Source organism: Ptychodera flava, chromosome 9 (genome assembly GCF_041260155.1).
Source record: "Ptychodera flava strain L36383 chromosome 9, AS_Pfla_20210202, whole genome shotgun sequence".
NCBI classification, from domain to species: domain Eukaryota; kingdom Metazoa; phylum Hemichordata; class Enteropneusta; family Ptychoderidae; genus Ptychodera; species Ptychodera flava.
Window position 1 is genome coordinate 13,081,739 of NC_091936.1, and position 20,083 is coordinate 13,101,821.

Genomic DNA, 20,083 nt, shown 5'->3' on the forward strand with positions numbered 1-20,083 from the left:
TAACTGGTGGAGATAGGCAACTTCTGAATTAAAAACCTCAATTCGAAGGACACCAAGAGACGCCGCTAAGTTTTACTCTTCCTATGGCTACAATAGGAATCGTGTATAGAATACCAGCTCATCTATATTTGTAAAAGCTTTATTTCAAAATCATAAGTATTAATTCGAAGCGTTTATGATGAATGTATAACCCTTTTTGATGTTATAAAAAATCAAGTATTTCTATTCTGGTTGCGGTACAGTGCATGTTTGACTGATCAGGCAATTGATATTTTCGATCATGTATACCATTCCATGTATTTTCAGGTATTGCTTGAGCAAATATGAGAACCAGAGTATACCTTACGAAAGCTACAGGAGGAGAGGGCAATATATAATTTGCACTGCAGCATAGTAATGGTTTTACTGAAAATGGGACTTACTAGGTTGTCCGATAGCACTTGTGTTTATGTTTATTGCAGACTTTGAGAACATGTGAGAGTGATAGGTAGCATTGTTGCGTAAACGGTAGGGAAGTTTTAGCATAAAACAGTTTCAGGAACTCATCGACAATGTGAATGTGAAGACTGAAGATAACACCATCAAAGATTCCAAGATACCGCTGCGGAAACAAGTCAGCCCTCAACTGAGAGCTGCTACCCAGCAGAATGGTAATCAACATTTGACGCAAAGTGATGGGCCATGAAATAAAATAACAGTATGCAAATACTGGTCTCAAATGTGCTTATAATGACGATGCCATAATCGCTTCTTGTGACTATGAATATTTCAGCGTCAGTAACAGTAACCGCGCCAGCTTTACCAACAATTACTACAACTACATCAGCATCAGTGTCGACTGAGGGGCTTCCTTGCGGCCAACACTCACATCTGCAGGCCCGATCTGATTCATGAACATACTAAGACTTACCTGATTAACAACAATGGTGATAAGATATCTCCCTGTACAGTGTAAGGATACTCTTGTTATTATAACCTGCCTTTTGCCATGGACAAGTTTACTCGTTGTATTACAACTGTATAAGTTTTGGCTTATATTTTCTTTTTTCCACTTTCAGTAGAAGTTGTGGTAAGCTCAGTTAATGAGATTTTTGAAAAATATAGGAGTTTCATACGGGGACCAAGCGGTGGAAAAAAAGGCAGGCTACTTCCTGTAGTTTTAAGTGGAAAAAGGTAAAAGTAAGTGACTCATAGAGGGGATTTACATAATATTAAAGTCAAGAGCTGGAATAACAGGCAACTAGAAATGCCTTTCATTTATATGAGTGAAGATTCTGTATTCACATTAACGATTACATCATGAAACGTATTCTATATATAGTGAGTAAGGCAATCTCCGTAGGGCTCCCGATTGACTCGGTAGAGTAACTCAGTTTTGATAGGGAGAATATTTCATTCTCACGAGTGAAATATTTTGAACTTACAGAGTGCACAGCATATATATGGGACATCTGGTTGCCTTATTATATTAAGTGATGGTCTGATTACTACATAACATGGGAAATGGGAAGGAATAAATATTTTGTACACGAATAGAGAAGATGGCTACGCAGAGCGAGGCTAACGAGATAAAGGCAACTATGACCACGTCAACGGAAATGCCATTACAGGCACAACTAGCAACTTATCCAACTACAGCCAAGCTAGCAACAATGAAACAGATAGGGAAAATTATTTTACCAAATACGCAAAAATCAGGCTCAGTTGCGGGCAGGAAGAAATTGGCAGAGTACAATCATCGAAAGATATTATAGAAACGGGGCTGTAGACACAACAAGATTAGCACGCAAAGGTGATCGAGCAGCAGGCGCCTTAATAGGCGAAACGAAAGGAGGCTGCATGTTACATGTTGTACAATGATTGGCTTCTTATTCTCGGCGTTATATGTGTCCGGTTTACTGCTCTTTGTATATACTACTCTAAGTGCTAAGGGCTGGTCCTGTCAGCGTCAGTGCTAATGCCAAACACGTCAGCGCAATCTGCACACAACGATGGTAGGGCCAACAACACTGAAGCATTGAAAAAAGTTTGGTATATGATATGGAATACTTTTCAATTGATCTTTTAATTTGAAATAATATTTCATGCCGACGGGCACAAAAACAATTATAAAACACATTGTATGATGGAGCGGTCTGAGCTAGATTGACTAAATGTCCGTTCTATGGCTTCCAAAACAAATACTCAAGACTGGACATTGGTTAAAAACCCAGGAAAACCATCTGTCAACAGTGCTTTTAAACTAGTAGCTTCAGTAACTGGAGGCATTGCTACCAAATATTTTTTCTACAGAAAATATTACCTCAACTCCAAATATAATAACGTATGTATAACAATGACAGCAGCAGCGGTTTGTATGGCAGTTCAAGATGCAGCCTGCTGAATGTGATGACATTTACAAGAGGTTCCATTCTGGAATGGTCTATTACACAAACGTTAGGATCACTTATGGACCCCCTCTCCCCGCGGAAGCGAACTCTTCATTGCCAAGTCACTTATTGCGCTCACTGCGGGAAAATGCACAGATAAAAGTGTCAGTGACATTATTTTCACTTCCTGCAGTTTGACCAGTTGACTTTTTCGGCCTTTCTAAAGTTAACGAATTCTTAGAGTATATCTGTAAATGAAGTATTCGACACATCGCCTAAGAGTGACAGTGAAAAAGACCATCCGTTTGAATAACAGTGTTAGCGTATTTTGATGAGAACCGCGTCGAGGTTTCGGTATGGTCCTACCTCTAATCTGGATACGAATAGAGTCTACTTCGTCATACTCTGCGGTCTACTACCGTCAGTAGTGTCTTACCTTATGTTAGGCCTGGCGGTAAAACAGTTGACTCGTAGTGTTATCAATAAATCGCTGATTTTGCCAGCTGCGCGAACAGTTTGATAAAATACCATGTGAGTACAGCCAATAAAGCTATATAGTGCATCAGTGGATATACAAAATGGGGAAAGACGGTTTCATCAGCCTTTATATGAGAATATATCATTCGTTTTATTTGTGACATCTACTGAAGATTTTGCCAGCTTTATTTGTTTATGTGTGCAGGAATCTTTTAAAATGGCAGTTAAAACTACATTATTAACTGTTAGAAACATATTTTGGCATAAATTTAGAGTTTTCACAACAGCCTATATGATAAGTGAAGTCTCTGACTGATCAATACAAAAAAGCATTGATGAAGATGAAAGGTTTGTCACATAATATAACGCTTCCTTTCTGGCACTGTCTGTCTTCCACATTGAAGTATATTATTAGTGGATAGTACGTGCGGTTTGATCCCTAAGATTTATGTCATTCTATCCGCATCGTGGCATAGGAAGTAGCAAAAACTTGATTCCGTTAATCTTTCAATCTGGTAATTTTTAAAAGTCGTGTCAGACTCGTTTCAATGAGTCCACTTTATTTTTTTTTTCAATTGATATTCTTCCACTGTCTTTGTGTATAACTGACAATACTGTATGTCTATTCACAGGGTCTATGCAGAGACTTTACCCGGAGAACGAATGTTTTTTGGAACGACGTAATTGGAAAATTTGGAAAAATGTTATTTTATGTATGATTTTCAGCATGTATTATGTGTCTATTTTGAGTTTCTTCGATTTTATGTGCTACTTCATTTGTTGGACTTTGCTTAGCTATCAATCTGATTAAAATCAGATGTAGAGTACGGCGACGTCTACTTAGCGTACGCGGTATTCTCTTGCTGTAGAGGCGGCAGCAAGAAAATACCGCGTAAGTGTAAACGTCGACGTACGCTACATCTGATATTAATCAGATTGCTCAGCTATCAGCCATTAAATCTGCACATACACTGTAGCATATAAATGATAAAATTTATATTCTTATGTGGATCCATATCTTTGACCTGACAAACAAAATGAAGCGCATGTGTGCAGGGTTCATACTGCGCACAAGTGGCCTGGATCTGTGAAAAAGATAGCGGTTGAAGAAATACAGGGTGTATACTTTTTGTAAATATTAAAATTCCACTTCATAACTGCTATTGACCTGGGGGTAGGTGCATGTTGTCGAATAACGTTTTGTTTAAAAAAACGGTTTCCACAAAACTTAAGTAAATTGAAAAACTGTTTAACTGATAAGACCTGATAACACCTCGGTACTAAACGAAAACAGCTTTTTATCGAATTATTAAAGAATGCTAAAATCAATCTGACTGTCATGATTATTTTGATGTTTCAAAACAGAGTCTGCACAGATACCATCAAAATTCATCCAATGGGACATCCATTCGATGGTAACTTTATATGTAGGGGTCCAAGCCTACTGACGTGGGCCCCTATCGTTATTGCCAGTATTTTTCTTTCCTCTTCTTAGGGACCCAAGCCCACTTTTGCTTGAGTCCCTATTGTTGGGGATCTTCACCAAGCCGACTTGAGTCCCTATTGGTTTTACTGGAGATAAGCATTGCATGGGAGGCATTGCTGAAAAAGACAGAGGTCATGCTAGATCTGATAACCAATTATGGCCAGCAACTGTTGCTACAACGATAACGTAGTAACTAACCGATAACGTATCAAACCTGATAACAAAGTAAGTCAACCTATACCTTAGTAACGAACTGATAACATAATATATTTTTCTAACCGATAACTTTGCAAAAATTTACCAACAATGTAGTAATATTTCCTAACAACAATGTATGAACAATTAACTGATAACGTATCAATGACCGATAAGGGATTAAATACACTGATAGCTTAGAAAAGTCAAACAATACTGCATTAAAACAACCAATAACGTATTAATTAACTCATAATGTATCTGATCAAGCAAGTGATAGGGATGGAATGATCAATCGATCGATCGATTCGATAAATTGGTAGATAGTAGATGGATCGAGCGATAGATCGATCTGTTATCACATTGTTTCGTACTAATTTCATTTTCTTCTATTTATTTTTTTCTGTTTAACGTAAATTCCTACAAATTTCTGCAGCAACACATTGTGTTTTGACTGATCATGATAGTATGAACGACTAAGTTTATCTAAATGTTGTCAACATGCTGGAATTGGTTTGGGAAGTTGTTTCTAGTCTTGCTGTTAATATAGTAGCTATACAGTTTAGGTGTAGTTGGGTAAAATTCAAAGAGATAATAAAAGTATTATAAAACAAAGGCAGGGGAATAAGAGGCTGTTGGTTTACACAGAGAACCCTCCCGAGAAAGAAAACTAATCTGTATCGGCTACAATTCAGACAGAAAGTATTGTTGTAATAGCAAGAAAAGAAGCAACTTTCCAGACCAATTCAAGTAGTGTAGCAACATTTAGATCAATTTAGTCGTTCATACTGCAACAAGGTTTATACAGCCCAGTAGTAGGAACACTTTGCTTTGCATGTAAATGTGATTACCACCAAAAAATTGTTGTATTTTTTAACATCGTAGACTAGCTACAAAACGACAATCTTTTTTTCCTTCGGGACTGTTTTCTGGCTCTAACAGACCACTTGCAATGCCGCAATCACCAACAGCCAACGTCGCAAATTTCTCATACATATTGGATAGGTCACCGATAGAAATAACTGCGTATAAGTAATTAATAAGAGCATTCGTACAATTGACGATTTTCATTTATTGAAAATCTCCATTGGGTGTATTTGAAAAAGGTTAACATATCAATGATTAATGTACCGGAAACTAATTTAAATGTATGAGCGAACTCTGGTAAGCGTTTTTCCTATCAGCACTTTACTATGTACGACTACTCAACAATTATGCGATGTCTTCGTAATAATAAGATGCGACTTGACGTGAATTGGCTTGCTTACAGGAGTAACTTGCAAAATTGATTATAGGGAATTAAATTTAACAATGAGTCCAGATTTACATGTAATTCAGTCCCCGGATGAGAGTTACATTGTAAAGACTTATTGTCATTTGGTATACTGACGTTGTAAGTAGCGAAATCTTATAATTGGTCATGTTGAAATTATTTTTCCAAGTCCTCCCAACTTAGAAAGTGCGCAGTTCTACAGAGTTCCCATGATGCATCATGATTTGTACCAACGTAGATTCCCTGTGGAGTCTACTATGTCTCACATGTGTAGAAAAATTCCTGGACTAGTTGCAAAATTCTGAAAACGTACTTTTAAGGACACCTTTCTTCTCAATTTCCATTTTAAAGGATTAAGAAAATCGGGCTTGATTGAGAGGGAGATAGCATTTTGTAAATTTCACACTGATTGTGTCCTCAGCCATACAGAATCAAGTGATGGAAAGTAGGGAGACTAGTTGCACCTATTTTATGAAACAAAAGGACATTGATTTTATCCAAATAGAGAAGACAAAAGAAATTTACATGCTAACTTTTTGCAGAGAATAACCCCTTCAGTTGGTCATAATTTGCTTCCCAAAACTGTGACATTTGTGGTACCTGCAGAATGTGACTTTTATGGTTAATTGACGGTTTCTTTATTATTTATACTACAATATTTCAACATAATTTTAATAAATATAATTAATCAATTACCATGAGACGTCATATTATTGCTTTTATGCACAACTCAAAAGTTATAAGAAACTAATGTCGTTGGTACAAATCAAACAGCATTGTGGGTAATTTATTGTACTGTGAAGTGTGTCAATTAAGACACTCACATGCGTGTTGTATCTTAATTAGGACGCATTTCCCAAATTGATGAAATTCGATTCTTTATGTCTGGGTAATATCACGGAAATAGTATACTCCAAGTATTTGTAACTCTGAAAGTGTAACTGATTAATCACGAAAAAGTGAATGCTACAACACTCATTAATATTCAGTTAGTTTCCATTTATTAATACTTCATCTGTTGATTGATACTTTATTGGTTGACTTGATGCATTATCAGTTGATTTGAATCTTTATTCTTCGACTTGGCGACGTTATTGGATGATTTGATACATCATTGGTTGATTTTATACGTCATCGGTTGATTTCATACTTTATTGTTCACTTGGTTACATTATGGATTGATTGATACGCTTTAATCATTCAATCGATAGAAAGTCCGATCGATCAATGGCTCAATGTATCAGTCGACCAATTGGTCGATCTATCGATTGATCTATTCCCATGAATTATTTGATCCAATACGTTATCAGTTGATTTGATATATTATCAGTAAATTTGTTGATTATTGGCGAGGAAAATTATTACATTATCGGTAAATTTTTACTATGTTATAGGTTTGGAAAATTACTACGTTATTGGTTTGTTACTTCATTATCGGTCGATTTGATACATTATTGGTAACTTTTTACTACGTTATCGGGTTTGATGCGATATCAGTTAGTTACTACATTATCGGTTGTAACACCTCTTCATGGAGAAAGCCCAAAGGAAGGATTTCAATGGTGACAAAACGATACACAAAGGCCAACAACCTGGTAGTGGATGGTTATGACCTGGCCAATCCCAACAGCTACATCCTCTACCTGAACATCAACAACCTCTACAGCTGAGCAATGAGCTAATCGATGCCCAGGGGGACTTCTAATTGGTGGATGACTGCTCATGGCGACCATTGCCACCCTCTCAGAGGGCGGACCTGAAGGCTACATCCTCGACCACGAATACCCTGTCAAGATGCATCAGGATCACAATAATACCCTTTAACCCAAGAGAGCATGGTGGTTTAGGAAGAATTGCTGTCGGTACACCAGCGAGGGCTCTTTGGAGAAAGGGGGCACCAACTGAGGTTGAAAAGCTGGTCGCCAATCTCTGAAGCAAGGAGTGCTACATCCTCCACTGCCGCACCCTGCACCTATACCTCTCCTAGGGGCTGCAGCTGAAGAAGATCATGGAGAGCCTCCACAAGCGGGTCAACATGTGGCTTGTATGTGCACATGTGGAAGACAAACTTCGGTGCCTGCTGGCAAGCACTGCCTATGCATGGGGCAACATTTTCGATGATGAACTCGCAGCAGTCCAGCTTGTCAAGTGCCAGCTTGTGCTAAACTGCCTTGTTTATGCGGGCATGAGCATCCTTGACCTCTCGTAACTCCTTATGTACGACTTCTTCTACAACCAGATAAAAACTCGGTGTAGGGAGCGCGGACATTGACTAGCTTCTCCTTGAGGTGCATACAGAGGACGTCTACTGGGACATGGCCAGGTGCCAGGCCCTCTGCAACACGTAACTACCTGCATGATCACTTCGTCTACAGCCAAGAGAACCAGAAGGTGCTAAGCAAGATTAAGGATGGGTGCACCGGACACCCTATTACTAAGTATGTGGTCGCGGGCTTGCATCCAAAGATATACACAATCCAAGAAGCCAGAGTGCGGTCATCAAGAGGGCCAAGGAGAAATAAAAAGTGCGCTGATGTAGTTCATCGACCATGAGCAGTTCAAAGAGGACCACTTCAGCAGGAGGACCTTCCGCCACAGCATGAATGTGCTGTACTCTGTAGGGCACCATATCTATGGAGAGTGCTTGAACGAGGTTTCTCTGTCCCCCTTTTACAGCAAGCGCTAGGTCACCAAAATTGAGCGGACACCCTCGCCCATGGTCACATATGAAAGCTGTCCAAGCAGTTGTTCCCAAAAAGCTGGCCGTGACCAATCAGATCTCACAAAACGGGGGAGGGGCAGGCACACCTAAAGGGTAGTGGTGCACCTACGATGGCAAGCATATTTTTCAGTCTAATAGTGAACATGATAGAGCTATAGCTACATCCAGTGGGCAGGCTTATACAAAATAGCTATCCAGCCAGAATCAACACTGTAGATGCGGAGGATCATCTCACTGCTGAAAGGATCGAGACCTGTAGTAATATAGTAATATTCCACTCTCACCAGCTTATGGGGTTTCCCAGCTTATTCGATATGCAAGAGCATGCAGGTCATATGGTGATTTTGCAGAGAGACATAGCCATCTCTCTTACAAACTGTTAAATCAAGGTTACACCAGAGAAATACGGCTAGTTTTCAATCGGGTTCGAACCCACAACATACGGCATCAGTCGCCTAGTGGAGAGGCAACAGAGAGAACCGCTCGGCTAAATCCCCACTCTCAAAAGAGTGGTTCAATAGCCGGCTAAGTTGTTACATTTTTCTGACTGAGACCGCTCCACACGTTGTAGAGTTCGTGAAGCACTCACGCACGTACGCTCACTATCACACATCGCACACACAAACTTTATCGAAGCGAAGCAATGAATACATCGCTTTAACTGGGCGAACGATAAGCCTCGGGGACAATTCTGTCCACCAGCAGAGCTATCAACCCAGGGTAGAAAATACGGCTAGTTTTCAATCGGGTTCGAACCCACAACATACGGCATCAGTCGCCTAGCGGAGAGGCAACAGAGAGAACCGCTCGGCTAAATCCCCACTCTCAAAAAGAGTGGTTCAATAGCCGCTAAGTTGTTACATTTTTCTGACTGTATGTATGTAGATATGACGTCACAAGATTTGTCTCGACATTCAAACACTTTTATGGCAGGTATCACAGGCAGGTAGAAAAATACAATATCTCTCTTCGACAAATTATCGCTGATGGCGTCAGTGACATTGGACCTTAGTTAGTGACCACTACCTATTTGACTTACAGATTGAATATGGCTGGTGCCACATGTGACATGATGTGGGGCAGGATTCGCTTACTATTTTCGAAACACCTGACATCACTTCTTGGTCTTTCGGCCAGAGATCCATATATCTTTCTTTCATGAATTTGACTTTGTTGTGTGTACCGGTGATTTACTGTCTGTTCCGTTCTGTTTTGTTCTTTTTTGTGTCTATGTTTATAAGTATTGTACTACAAATTTTGACCTAGTGTTATTGGATTATGGATAGGTATGATTGCGATCACTTGAATATGCCTCACTTGTTAGGAATAGTATTGGCAGTGTGTACTCAGACTAGCTAGAAGCTGTACAGCCTTATTTTGTAAGATTGTATGATTATTCATATGATGATGTGCATAAAATTTCGTTTACAAATACTACCTAAAAGGTGCGCTTATTTTGACCTTGTTTTTTTACACAAATCAATTAATGCCCTTTTTTGATTGCCAACCAATTTTCAATGTGCACATCCCCGGGTGTTCAACTACACAGAAAAGAACATTTGACTACCTGGTTGTAGAGTTAAATATACCAGCAATGCACTTTTTAATCTCATTCAAAGACTGTGAAATAGATTTTATTAATGTCTGGTAATACGATGATTAATGTTTCTCCTATAAGTTTTAAAAGAAAAGCTCAAAGCGTTTGTTTTTGATCTGTTATTTGCTGTCCTGGTTGTGCGTCATTTGTTTTAACTGGTTTCTTGTCCTGTAACAACATTTTATATCCTTTCATTAAAATCTCCCTACAAGTGTGGATGTATGCGTTATTTAACTGTGTCATATCTGTGTGGGAGTTGAAAATAAATAAATAAATAAATAAATTAAATATATATATATATATATATATATATATATATTATATATATATATTATATATATAAATAAATAAATAAATAAATATATATATATAAACAAATAAACAAATAAATAGACCAACAATGGGAATTGAATGAATAAGAGATGTCATAACAATTACCAAACACTGACTGAGAAGCTGTTTGCCGTTTCCAGAGGGGGAAGTTGATAGGCTGAGAGAAATTTGGAGGGATCACGTTACAGCTGATCATGTCTAAAGGCAAGAAAGAACAATAATGTTAGCTACCTTACTCTTTCTAAGACATTAAATGACAAACCCAACACTTTTCAACATGGCTATAACTAATGACTTGATTTTCTTTACAGCAACAGAGAACAGAAGTATGGGGAACGAGTTATCCAAATCAGCAAGGCGTTGTTGTTGTTGGGGTCAAGAAGAGGCATTGTACGATCCAGACCAAACTGAAGTAAAAGAAGTGTACGATTCTCATCTAAATGAAGCAGTGGCAGATTGTGATTTTGAAGGAAGTGAAGAGTTGGCAAGTATGTGAACCGTTTTTGTAGAAAAATGCTTGGTTGATGATTTTTTTCATGCTTTATTTCAATTTATCATGTGGTATTGCTGTATACAATGTGGAAAAATGGAAAGTTTTAATAGTTGTTATTTTTGAAACAGATCTTGCTTTCAAGTTATCCAAGAGTTCCTTCGAATTTTTTAATATCCACAGTTAATTTATACCACTCCGAGGAAAGACAGTTATGGCCCTGAATTCTAGTTGGAGTAAACAAACACAACAAACATTTAAAACTTTTCCTAATACTGCCACTAGGATGCCCTCCCCATATTAAAGCATAGCAAAAATGTCAAATACTCCAGACTTGATTTTACACATTGATTGGTGAATTATTTTCTTATTTTGTGTGAGTTGTAGTTTAGTTAATTATTTTACATCCCCTTCTTTTTTGTTTTCATTGTCTCATTCCTTTCAAACATGTTTCTTTTCAAGTAACTCTGATTGAGATTGCAGGAAATGTTCTCTGTGAAAGCTTAAGTGTATGTATATATGTATTCATGTATGTATTTATGTATCTATCTTCATGTGTTTATTCAAATATATATATATGTGTGTGTGTGTGTGTATGTGTGTGTGTGTTTGTGTAAACACGTGTGTGTCTATATATGTGTATGTGTGTAAATTGTGAATGTATGGATGTATGTACGTCCTATATGTGTATGGATGTATGCATGAGTTTATTCATACACATGTATACACACAAATATATATATATATATATATATATATATATATATATATATATATATATATTCGTGTGTCTGTAAAATATATATGTATATGTATCTTAGTGTGAGTGTGCGCTTGTATGTAGTGGAACTGTTGTAAAATACCAGTATGTACTCAGCACTGTGATGGATGTCCAATGAGTTACCTTGATGTGGATTATGCATGTCTTACATAAAATGTCATTAATTATAACCTTCACTCGAATATGGTACATTATCCTCTTTTTTGCTGTTTTACAAGCAGTTGTTCATGTCATATTTTCTTGAAAATCAAAACTTTATACGGAAACTGGCCTACGACTTCACACATGTACCAATGGCCCTGCATTAAACTTTGGTGTCAAGATTATAAAAATACCCAGAAGATCCAATATAGCATATGGTTCCTGATTTCAAAAGGGGGACTTGATTTTGACAATGTGGACATATGACTTGGTCACTGTGACCCAACCAGAAATGTCAATTACTGAGCAAACCCTCAGGTTAGCAGTTTGCCAAATTATTATTTTAGCCTGTTGTGATTACTACAAAAAGGGAAGTGTAAATAAATACACTAAAATCAATTCCAATATACAAACCATATTCTTTTGAAATTGAAATCTGAATTATCAGCAAATATCACAGTGATGTTGACATATTAATCATATTCCAGCATTCAAAAAATACTTCTTTTAAGCAACTAGGAGACTAAGTGTTTGAGGATGTTTTCATGACATATTTTTCTTGTACATTGCAAACTCTTGTATTAGTGCCTAAAGCATGTATGAACTTCCACTATTTAGCCTAATAACACAGCATGTTTTCATGATTGTACAATATACTGTTATTGTACACATTGACATTCCAGTTCTTGCCAGAATTCAAACATCAACAATAACAATATGCAAGCAACAAAGCAAAAGTCTGAATTGACAAGCTCAATTACCACATGCACAAGCCAAGTTTGTCGTCTCCGAACAAAAAATACGGGATTTATTCTCTGGTCGTTCTACGTCATGACAACCCGCGTCTATGTCATCAATTTTGGTGCGTCGGACCTTTTTTGCGTCGATCTTTCGTGTGCTCGTCAATGTAAACAAACAACATGGCGGCCGGTATTTCTCCCACGATCAAAATATGTCTGACTTGAAAATATCGTAAACATTAGTCATGATTATTAGAGTCTGACAAAATACATCAACTAGGCAAATTTTTGAGTCCTCGTGTTTTAGTTTTGTCGCCAATATGCATGAGGGTTCGTATTCGTATAGATCCCGCCGACGCCTGAACGTTCGACGCACTGTGTACTTTCATGCGGTAGACATACGGTTTCCACTGCAACAAGGGGGTCAAGTGCGGTGTCCAGGCCTCCAAAAGTCATGCAATGAAATCGATATTTTCACAGACTACGACAATAATAATCCGAACAATGTAAACACAAGAGTGTACCGCCTGTATATTCGGAAGGAATTACGTGAATAATTTGCGGAAACAACGAACTTGAAGCTGGTCGCGTTACCGCGGGTTCCGTAAGAATTGCAACCAGGGTCAGGCGCGACGTTTACAGTGTTCGCGCTGTCGAGATTCACTGGATTCAGTCGATTTTTGTTCCCGAAAAATAGCGTATCTTCGTCTAAGGTAAATTTCTAGGTATATGCTATGTTTGAAATAGTGTATAACTTTGCTGAAGGTACGTGTATACCTAGAGGTTGTCTGGCATTTGCTCCATACACGAACGAACGTGAACGCCGTGTTCCTCGAATTCTCAAGTTTGCTTGTACATGTGATAAGTATATTATTCCCTTCTACTTCTACTCGTGGTGACACGGTCATTACGTCACGCGTATTTTCCTTCGCTGAACGAAGAAAATATAAGGGAACAATATCTAATTATACTATGAATTTCAATATGCTTTACAGGGTTAAAGGAGAAACTGTGGATGACATTATAAAGAAACATGAAAGTTATAGCTACTTGCCCTTTTAATATTATGATTAATCATTTTTGAAGGTATATTAGAAATTCAGAATATTCTACATCAAACAACTTGAAAAAAGGTAAATAAGATTATGTTTATCATCATAAAATGCAGAAATTATATTATGCTGATTCCTGAATATGGAGTACACCATGTACAAGAATACAATTTGTACATCCAGACCAATGTTGTAAGATGTAAGGCTTACACAATTTATCAGTTGTATTTATTTTATTCCAATATCTTGAGGACCAATGTTAAACAAGGTCCATATTAAAATTTACAAATCAAAACACACATTTAAACAATTTCAATTAATTCCAAATCACAATTTATTATTAATTCCAAATCACAATTTTAAAGTAAGAGTTTGCTCGTTGATAAAATCCATTACTGTGAATATAAAGATACACACCATCTTTTTGTTAGGGCTGACTTGCGCCGTTCTCGAATTTCAAAAGCTGTTTATAATTGTTTTTGTCTTAATTTTTTCAAACATTTTTTTTCAAATTATCAACTATTGTCAAAACCTGTATTAACATGACATGAAAGTCATATATCAGTTGATGTCATGCCCTGCCGACCAGCATAACTTTGAATACAAACTAGAAAATACTCATAGATGTTTGTGTAATGGTATAACTTGATAAACTGAAGATTGAATAGCATGTAAAGGACAGAGCCACAATAACCTGACTTTGTTGAGAAACCTTTACATGTAAACAATATCTTATTTGATCACGTAATAATTAAAATTGTTCATATTAGGGACATAGACAAATTTCACAACCCCTTTTGTTTGAATTAAAAGCAAAATAAAACAAAACTTGATAAATACTACCTCCTATTTGACTGCCAAATTCTGGTGTATTCTTTGGCCAACATCAGTGAAAAATAATGCAATAACAATAGCGTCACGTTAAATTTAGTATCTGCAGATGATCTTCTAAAAGTGTAAGAGACTAAAACCCAAACAGAGCCGAGCAACCATGGATCAATCGTAGACAACAAACCTATTCACGATTTCGGATTCTCTATTCACATGTAACTGTACTAACAAGCAACTGTTCGTAGCATTTAAAAGAGATAAAGCCTTTACAGAGAATGATATCAGCTTGTTTCATGTACATCGTACACAGTGTTCATCACTACAGGTCGGGCATGGACTACGCCGTATACAAACGGTAAACTAGGCTTGCATGGCAAAACCACTAGCTTCTGTGTACTGCAGCTAGTATGGCGGCAGAATAACAGGGGTTCCTATGCACAATTGCCAAAGAGGATGATCGACGGGCTACCGATACTTAAATTCTGACAAGAGGTATAAAATTCCGAAGACCTCACACCACTTTCAGAAGACATAATAGATATCACTGAAGCTCAGGAAATTTGTTTTGTACACGTAAAAATTGATTTAATCACACTGGAGTCTATGAAAGATACAAATGATAATAAAAATCCCAACGGATTAGCAAAGCCAACATATCGAGAGGCATCGGCGATGTACGCACTATGTGAGACGTCGGCAAAACGTCATCGATATTTCGATGAAAAATCCTACCTAGATAATTGCAAACAAACCTCCTTTGTCCAATACACTGGCTGAAACTGCTTAAATATGCTCGTATTTTGGGAAAATGCTTCATTAGTATGATGTATGACTGCTACCAGAATATGCTCGACTGCCGCTGTGTGGAATCAAGAAGTAATTTAAAAAATCATCAACCATGCACTTTTCTACAAAAACGGTTTACGCCGTTAGAAATATATAGTATTAGGTATAATTCTACATATTTTGTTAAAATTCTACTAATGCTAAAGTTTTTTATACCGAGAAAGACATTATCAGTATGCTTGATTTCCTCATTGACAAATATTTGTAGAATTTGGAGGACATGATTTTCCATCAGTGTATAGGAATTCCTATGGGTACTAAGTGTGCTCCCTTGCTTGCCGACTTATTTCTGTTCTCATACGAGGCAGAATGTATCCAAAACCTAATCACACAGAAAAAAGTCTCTGTAGTTAAATCTTTCAACCTAACATTTAGATACATAGACAATGTTATTTCAATGAATAACGCCAAATTCAGTGACTTTCTCGCTATGATTTATCCTCCATAATGGGAGATTAAGAAACTACAGAAACGGCCTCTTCTATTTCATATCTGGATATTTTCCTTGAATTTGACTCTTATGGTCACCTACTAGGCTATATGACAAGAGAGATGATTTCAACTTTAGTATCATCAATTTCCCACACTTCATCAGTAATATTCCACTCTCACCAGCTTATGAGGTATGCATTTCCAAGCTAATTCGATATGCAAGAGCATGCAGTTCATATGGTGATTTTGTAGAAAAACATGGCCATCTTACAAACTGTTAAATCAAGGTTACACAAGAAAAAGACTTGTCTCTACATTCAAACGCTTTTTTGGCAGGTATCACAGGCAGGAAGGTAAATAAAATATCTCTCTTCGACAAATTATTGCTGATGGCATCAGTGACATTGGGCCTTAGTTGGTGACCACTACCTATTCGACTTACAGATTGATATATGGCGGGTGCCACATGTGGGGCAGAGTTCGCTAACTATTTTCGAAACACCTGACATCACTTCTTGGTCTTTCGGCTAGAGATCCATATATTATTCCTTCATGAATTTGACTTTGTTGTGTGTATCGGTGATTTACTGTCTGTTCTGTTCTGTTTTGTTCTGTTTTTTTGTGTCTATATGTTTATAAGTATTGTACTACGAATTCTGACCTAGTGATCGGGTTACGGATATATATGATTGCGATCACTTGAATGTGCCTCAGTTGTTTGGAATAGTATCGGCACAGTGTACTCAGACTAGCTAGAAGCTGTACAGCCTAAATTTGTAAGATTTTAGCTCACGTGTTCACACGTGGACTAATGTCATAGCGATGTCTGTCTGTCCGTCCGTGTGTGTGTGTGCGAGTGTGTGTGTGTCTGTCTGTCTGTCTGTTTACACGATAACTCAAAAACGCCTGAACAGATTCAAGTCAGATTTGGTACACAGGTACCACATGCTATTTGCAAGAATTGATTAGATTTTGGTTAGTGTGGTTTGCATATTAATGAAGTTATGCAATATCATTTTTTCCGTACAATGGTTTCCCTATGGAGACGGTAATGACAGTGTAGACATACATCAAGAAATACTGCACAAAATTTCATGCAACTTTTCACAGATGACAATCTCGGAACATTATGATGATACTGTGAGTGTCATGTCAATTATCTGCTCATTTGCATATCTAATGAACTTTTGTTATTAGTCACATAACTCTGAAATTCCTGCACCAAACTTAATGATACGTGCAACAAATATTGATCTGATATATCTAAATACACTAAGAAGCATTGGGCGGTGTCAAGTTAATAAATAGCTCATTTGCATATTTTATGAAGATTTATAATTAGTCATATAATTCAGATATAACTGCATCAAATTTGGTGAATTATGCTGCAGATACCTATCTGACTGATATCTAACTGTGGTGTAAAGTACTAAGTAGTGTAAAGTTAATTAAGGGTTCATTTGCATATTCAATGAACTTTGTAGTTAGGTATATAACTCTGAATTACGGCACCCAAGACAGTGAAAGCTGTACAGATATTGATCTGATAAATATCTAATTGTACTGACAAGCATTTGGCACTGTCACGTTAACAATTAGCTCATTTGCATATTCTATGAAGTTTTGTAATTAGTCATATAACGCACAAATTATTGCACCAATGTGATGAAATCTGCTTCAGATACTGATCTGATAGATATCTAATTGTGGTATAAAGCATTTAGTTATATGGAGTTAATTAAGGGTTGATTTGCATATTTAATGAACTTTGTAATTAGTGATATTACTCCAAAATTACAGCATTACATTTGATGAAACTTGATACAGATATTGATCTGATAAATATTTAATTGTACTGAGAGGCATTGGGTGTGTCAAGTTAATAATTAGCTCATTTACATATTAAATAAAATTTTGTAATTAGTGATTTAAGTCTGAGAGTACTGTGCGAAAGTTGATGAAACCTGCTACATAGAATGATATAACAGATGTATGATTGTTCTTATTACACGCCTCACACGGATGTCGATTATATTGGGATGAATTTGGTTTATTGACAGGAATATTGAAAAACATGATACAATAAATCCTCGTCAGAGATAGTTACTCTGGCAGTAGACCGTATACAAGGCTAGTCTTAACAGAAGTCTGTCTTCCGCTCCGCCTTGTGCTCAATTGAACTGCTGTCAGAATATACAATGTCTGTCTTTGTTTTTGTGATTTGGTTAGTGATTATCCTGAGGTCTGTAAATGTTGCGTAACATCTCCTTGCTCGTTGATTTGTCACTTTATATGAGGTCAAAGGTACAATTCTTTTACACAACTTCATAACAGTCAAAAAGTATGTAGTTATTCATGTCATATTGTATTATTTCATGTGTCCAGTAATGTCTGATAAATGTCAATACATGTCGAGTCATCATCAATTTCAATGCTTGATAACTAAGTTTGTAATTTTGTCAAACTCAAAGTCATTCCCCCCTCAGGGGTCACATGAGTAGGTCAAGTTGTTCTGGTGAGTAAATGCTAAAATTTTTTAGTCTGTGTACTAGATATCCAACATTCTGTGAAGCCTACTACTATTAATGAATCTGTCGTAAAACACGTGAGCACATTCAGTTCATATCTGGTATGATTATTTATATGATGATCTGTGTATTAAATTTCGTTTACAAATGCTATCTAAAAGGCACACTTATTTTACACAAATCAATTAATGCCCTTTTTGATTGGCCAACCAATTTTCAATGTACACATTCCCGGGTGATCAACTACACAGAAAAGAACATTGGAATACCTGGTTGTAGAGTTAAATATACCAGCAATGTACTTTTTGATCTCATTCCAATAATATATAATAGATTTTATCAATGTCTGCCAATGTTTAATGTTTCTTCTATAAGCTTTATAATAATTAATAAAGTATTATATAGAAATAATAACACGAATAATAATAGGTTCAATTTCCGTGAAAATTTCACCATAAGGGTATTTTGGGTTGAAAAGACCAAATATGATATCGGTTTGATGCCCCATGTCTCCATGGTAACCATTTTAGGTGTTGAAAATTTCAGTTTTTCTAATATCCCATGAAAAGTTACTTTGATTGAAATGAAAATTATCTAGTGGGGAAGTTCGGGTCAGAGAACACAAATGCCAGACTTATTTTAATGTTTCGAGTTGCCATAGTAACTATTTTGGGATTGAAAATGTTACTTTTTCCCTAATTCCTATTAAAGAACTATTAATTGATGTAAAAAATTGATAATAAGGGGTTTTCTTGTTAGCACACCGAAAAAAATCACACTCATTTTAATGTGAGATGTTTCCATGGCAACCATTCAGGAGTAACAACACCTTTTTTTCAGAAGTCCCACAGCTTCAATGAACTGTTTTTAGATTTCTATATAATACTTATAGCCCCTAACTTGTAATAATAATAATAATAATAATAATAATAATAATAATAATATAAATAATAATAATAATAATAATAATAATAATAATTTATTTCACCATAAGAAATGTTTAACATTTCATGAAAATGATTGTATGTACAATTGTTGGGGACCATGAAATATAGTTCAGCAGAACTAATCTTCCTTCATGGCCCCAACAAAATATATGAAATAAATAATTTTATATAATGAGGTATTTAGAGTTGCGAAAATATTATACATGTAGAACAAAATAGGTGCATCTCTGATACTAAATACCTAAAGAAATAACTTCAAAAAATATTATGTCGGAATTGGTGGGGAAAACAGAGCAACAATGAATATCACAATTTAGGAAAAGAGATGAAATCAGGAAAAAAAAGAAACAGTACAAAAAACATTTATAACTGAAAAACACTTGTTGAAAAGAAATGAAGTCTGACAAATTACGAAGGAAGAAAAACTAAATCAATCAATCAACCATAGAACGGAGGAGGTTTTGTTTCAACTCCTTTTTAAATTTTTGTCTTGATGTTGTCTGTTTAATTGAGGAGGGAAGTGAGTTCCAATGTTTTGCAGCAGCGAACGTAATTTGATTTTGTGTGAGTGTGAGATTATGTTTTGGGATACAAACATTTCCAGCAAGGACTTGACGAGTAGAATAATCATGCACAAGTGGTCGAAAAAATTTGGTGATGTCATGGGAATAACGATTATGTTTTAGATCAAAGACGAAAGTACAATTTAAAATTTACAGAGATTGCTTATGTCAAGAATTTTTAGTTGATGGAAAAGTGGATTAGAGTGGGCGCAGAAATCGGAGAAGGTAATAAGGCGAACAATTCTCTTTTGTAACCTATGGATAGGTTCAAGGTGAGAAG

The 20,083-nt window shown here is 36.4% G+C and overlaps 1 protein-coding gene across 1 annotated transcript in view; it reads left to right on the forward strand.

Moving 5' to 3' along the window:
* The first annotated feature begins 10,729 nt into the window (after nucleotides 1-10,729).
* The window catches only part of LOC139140981 (cylicin-1-like), an 11,519-nt gene continuing 2,165 nt past the window's right edge, over nucleotides 10,730-20,083 (forward strand). Inside the window, exon 1 of the mRNA XM_070710503.1 lies at nucleotides 10,730-10,940. Within this exon, the coding sequence (XP_070566604.1) occupies nucleotides 10,730-10,940 (211 nt within the window). The remainder of the gene's footprint in view (nucleotides 10,941-20,083) is intronic.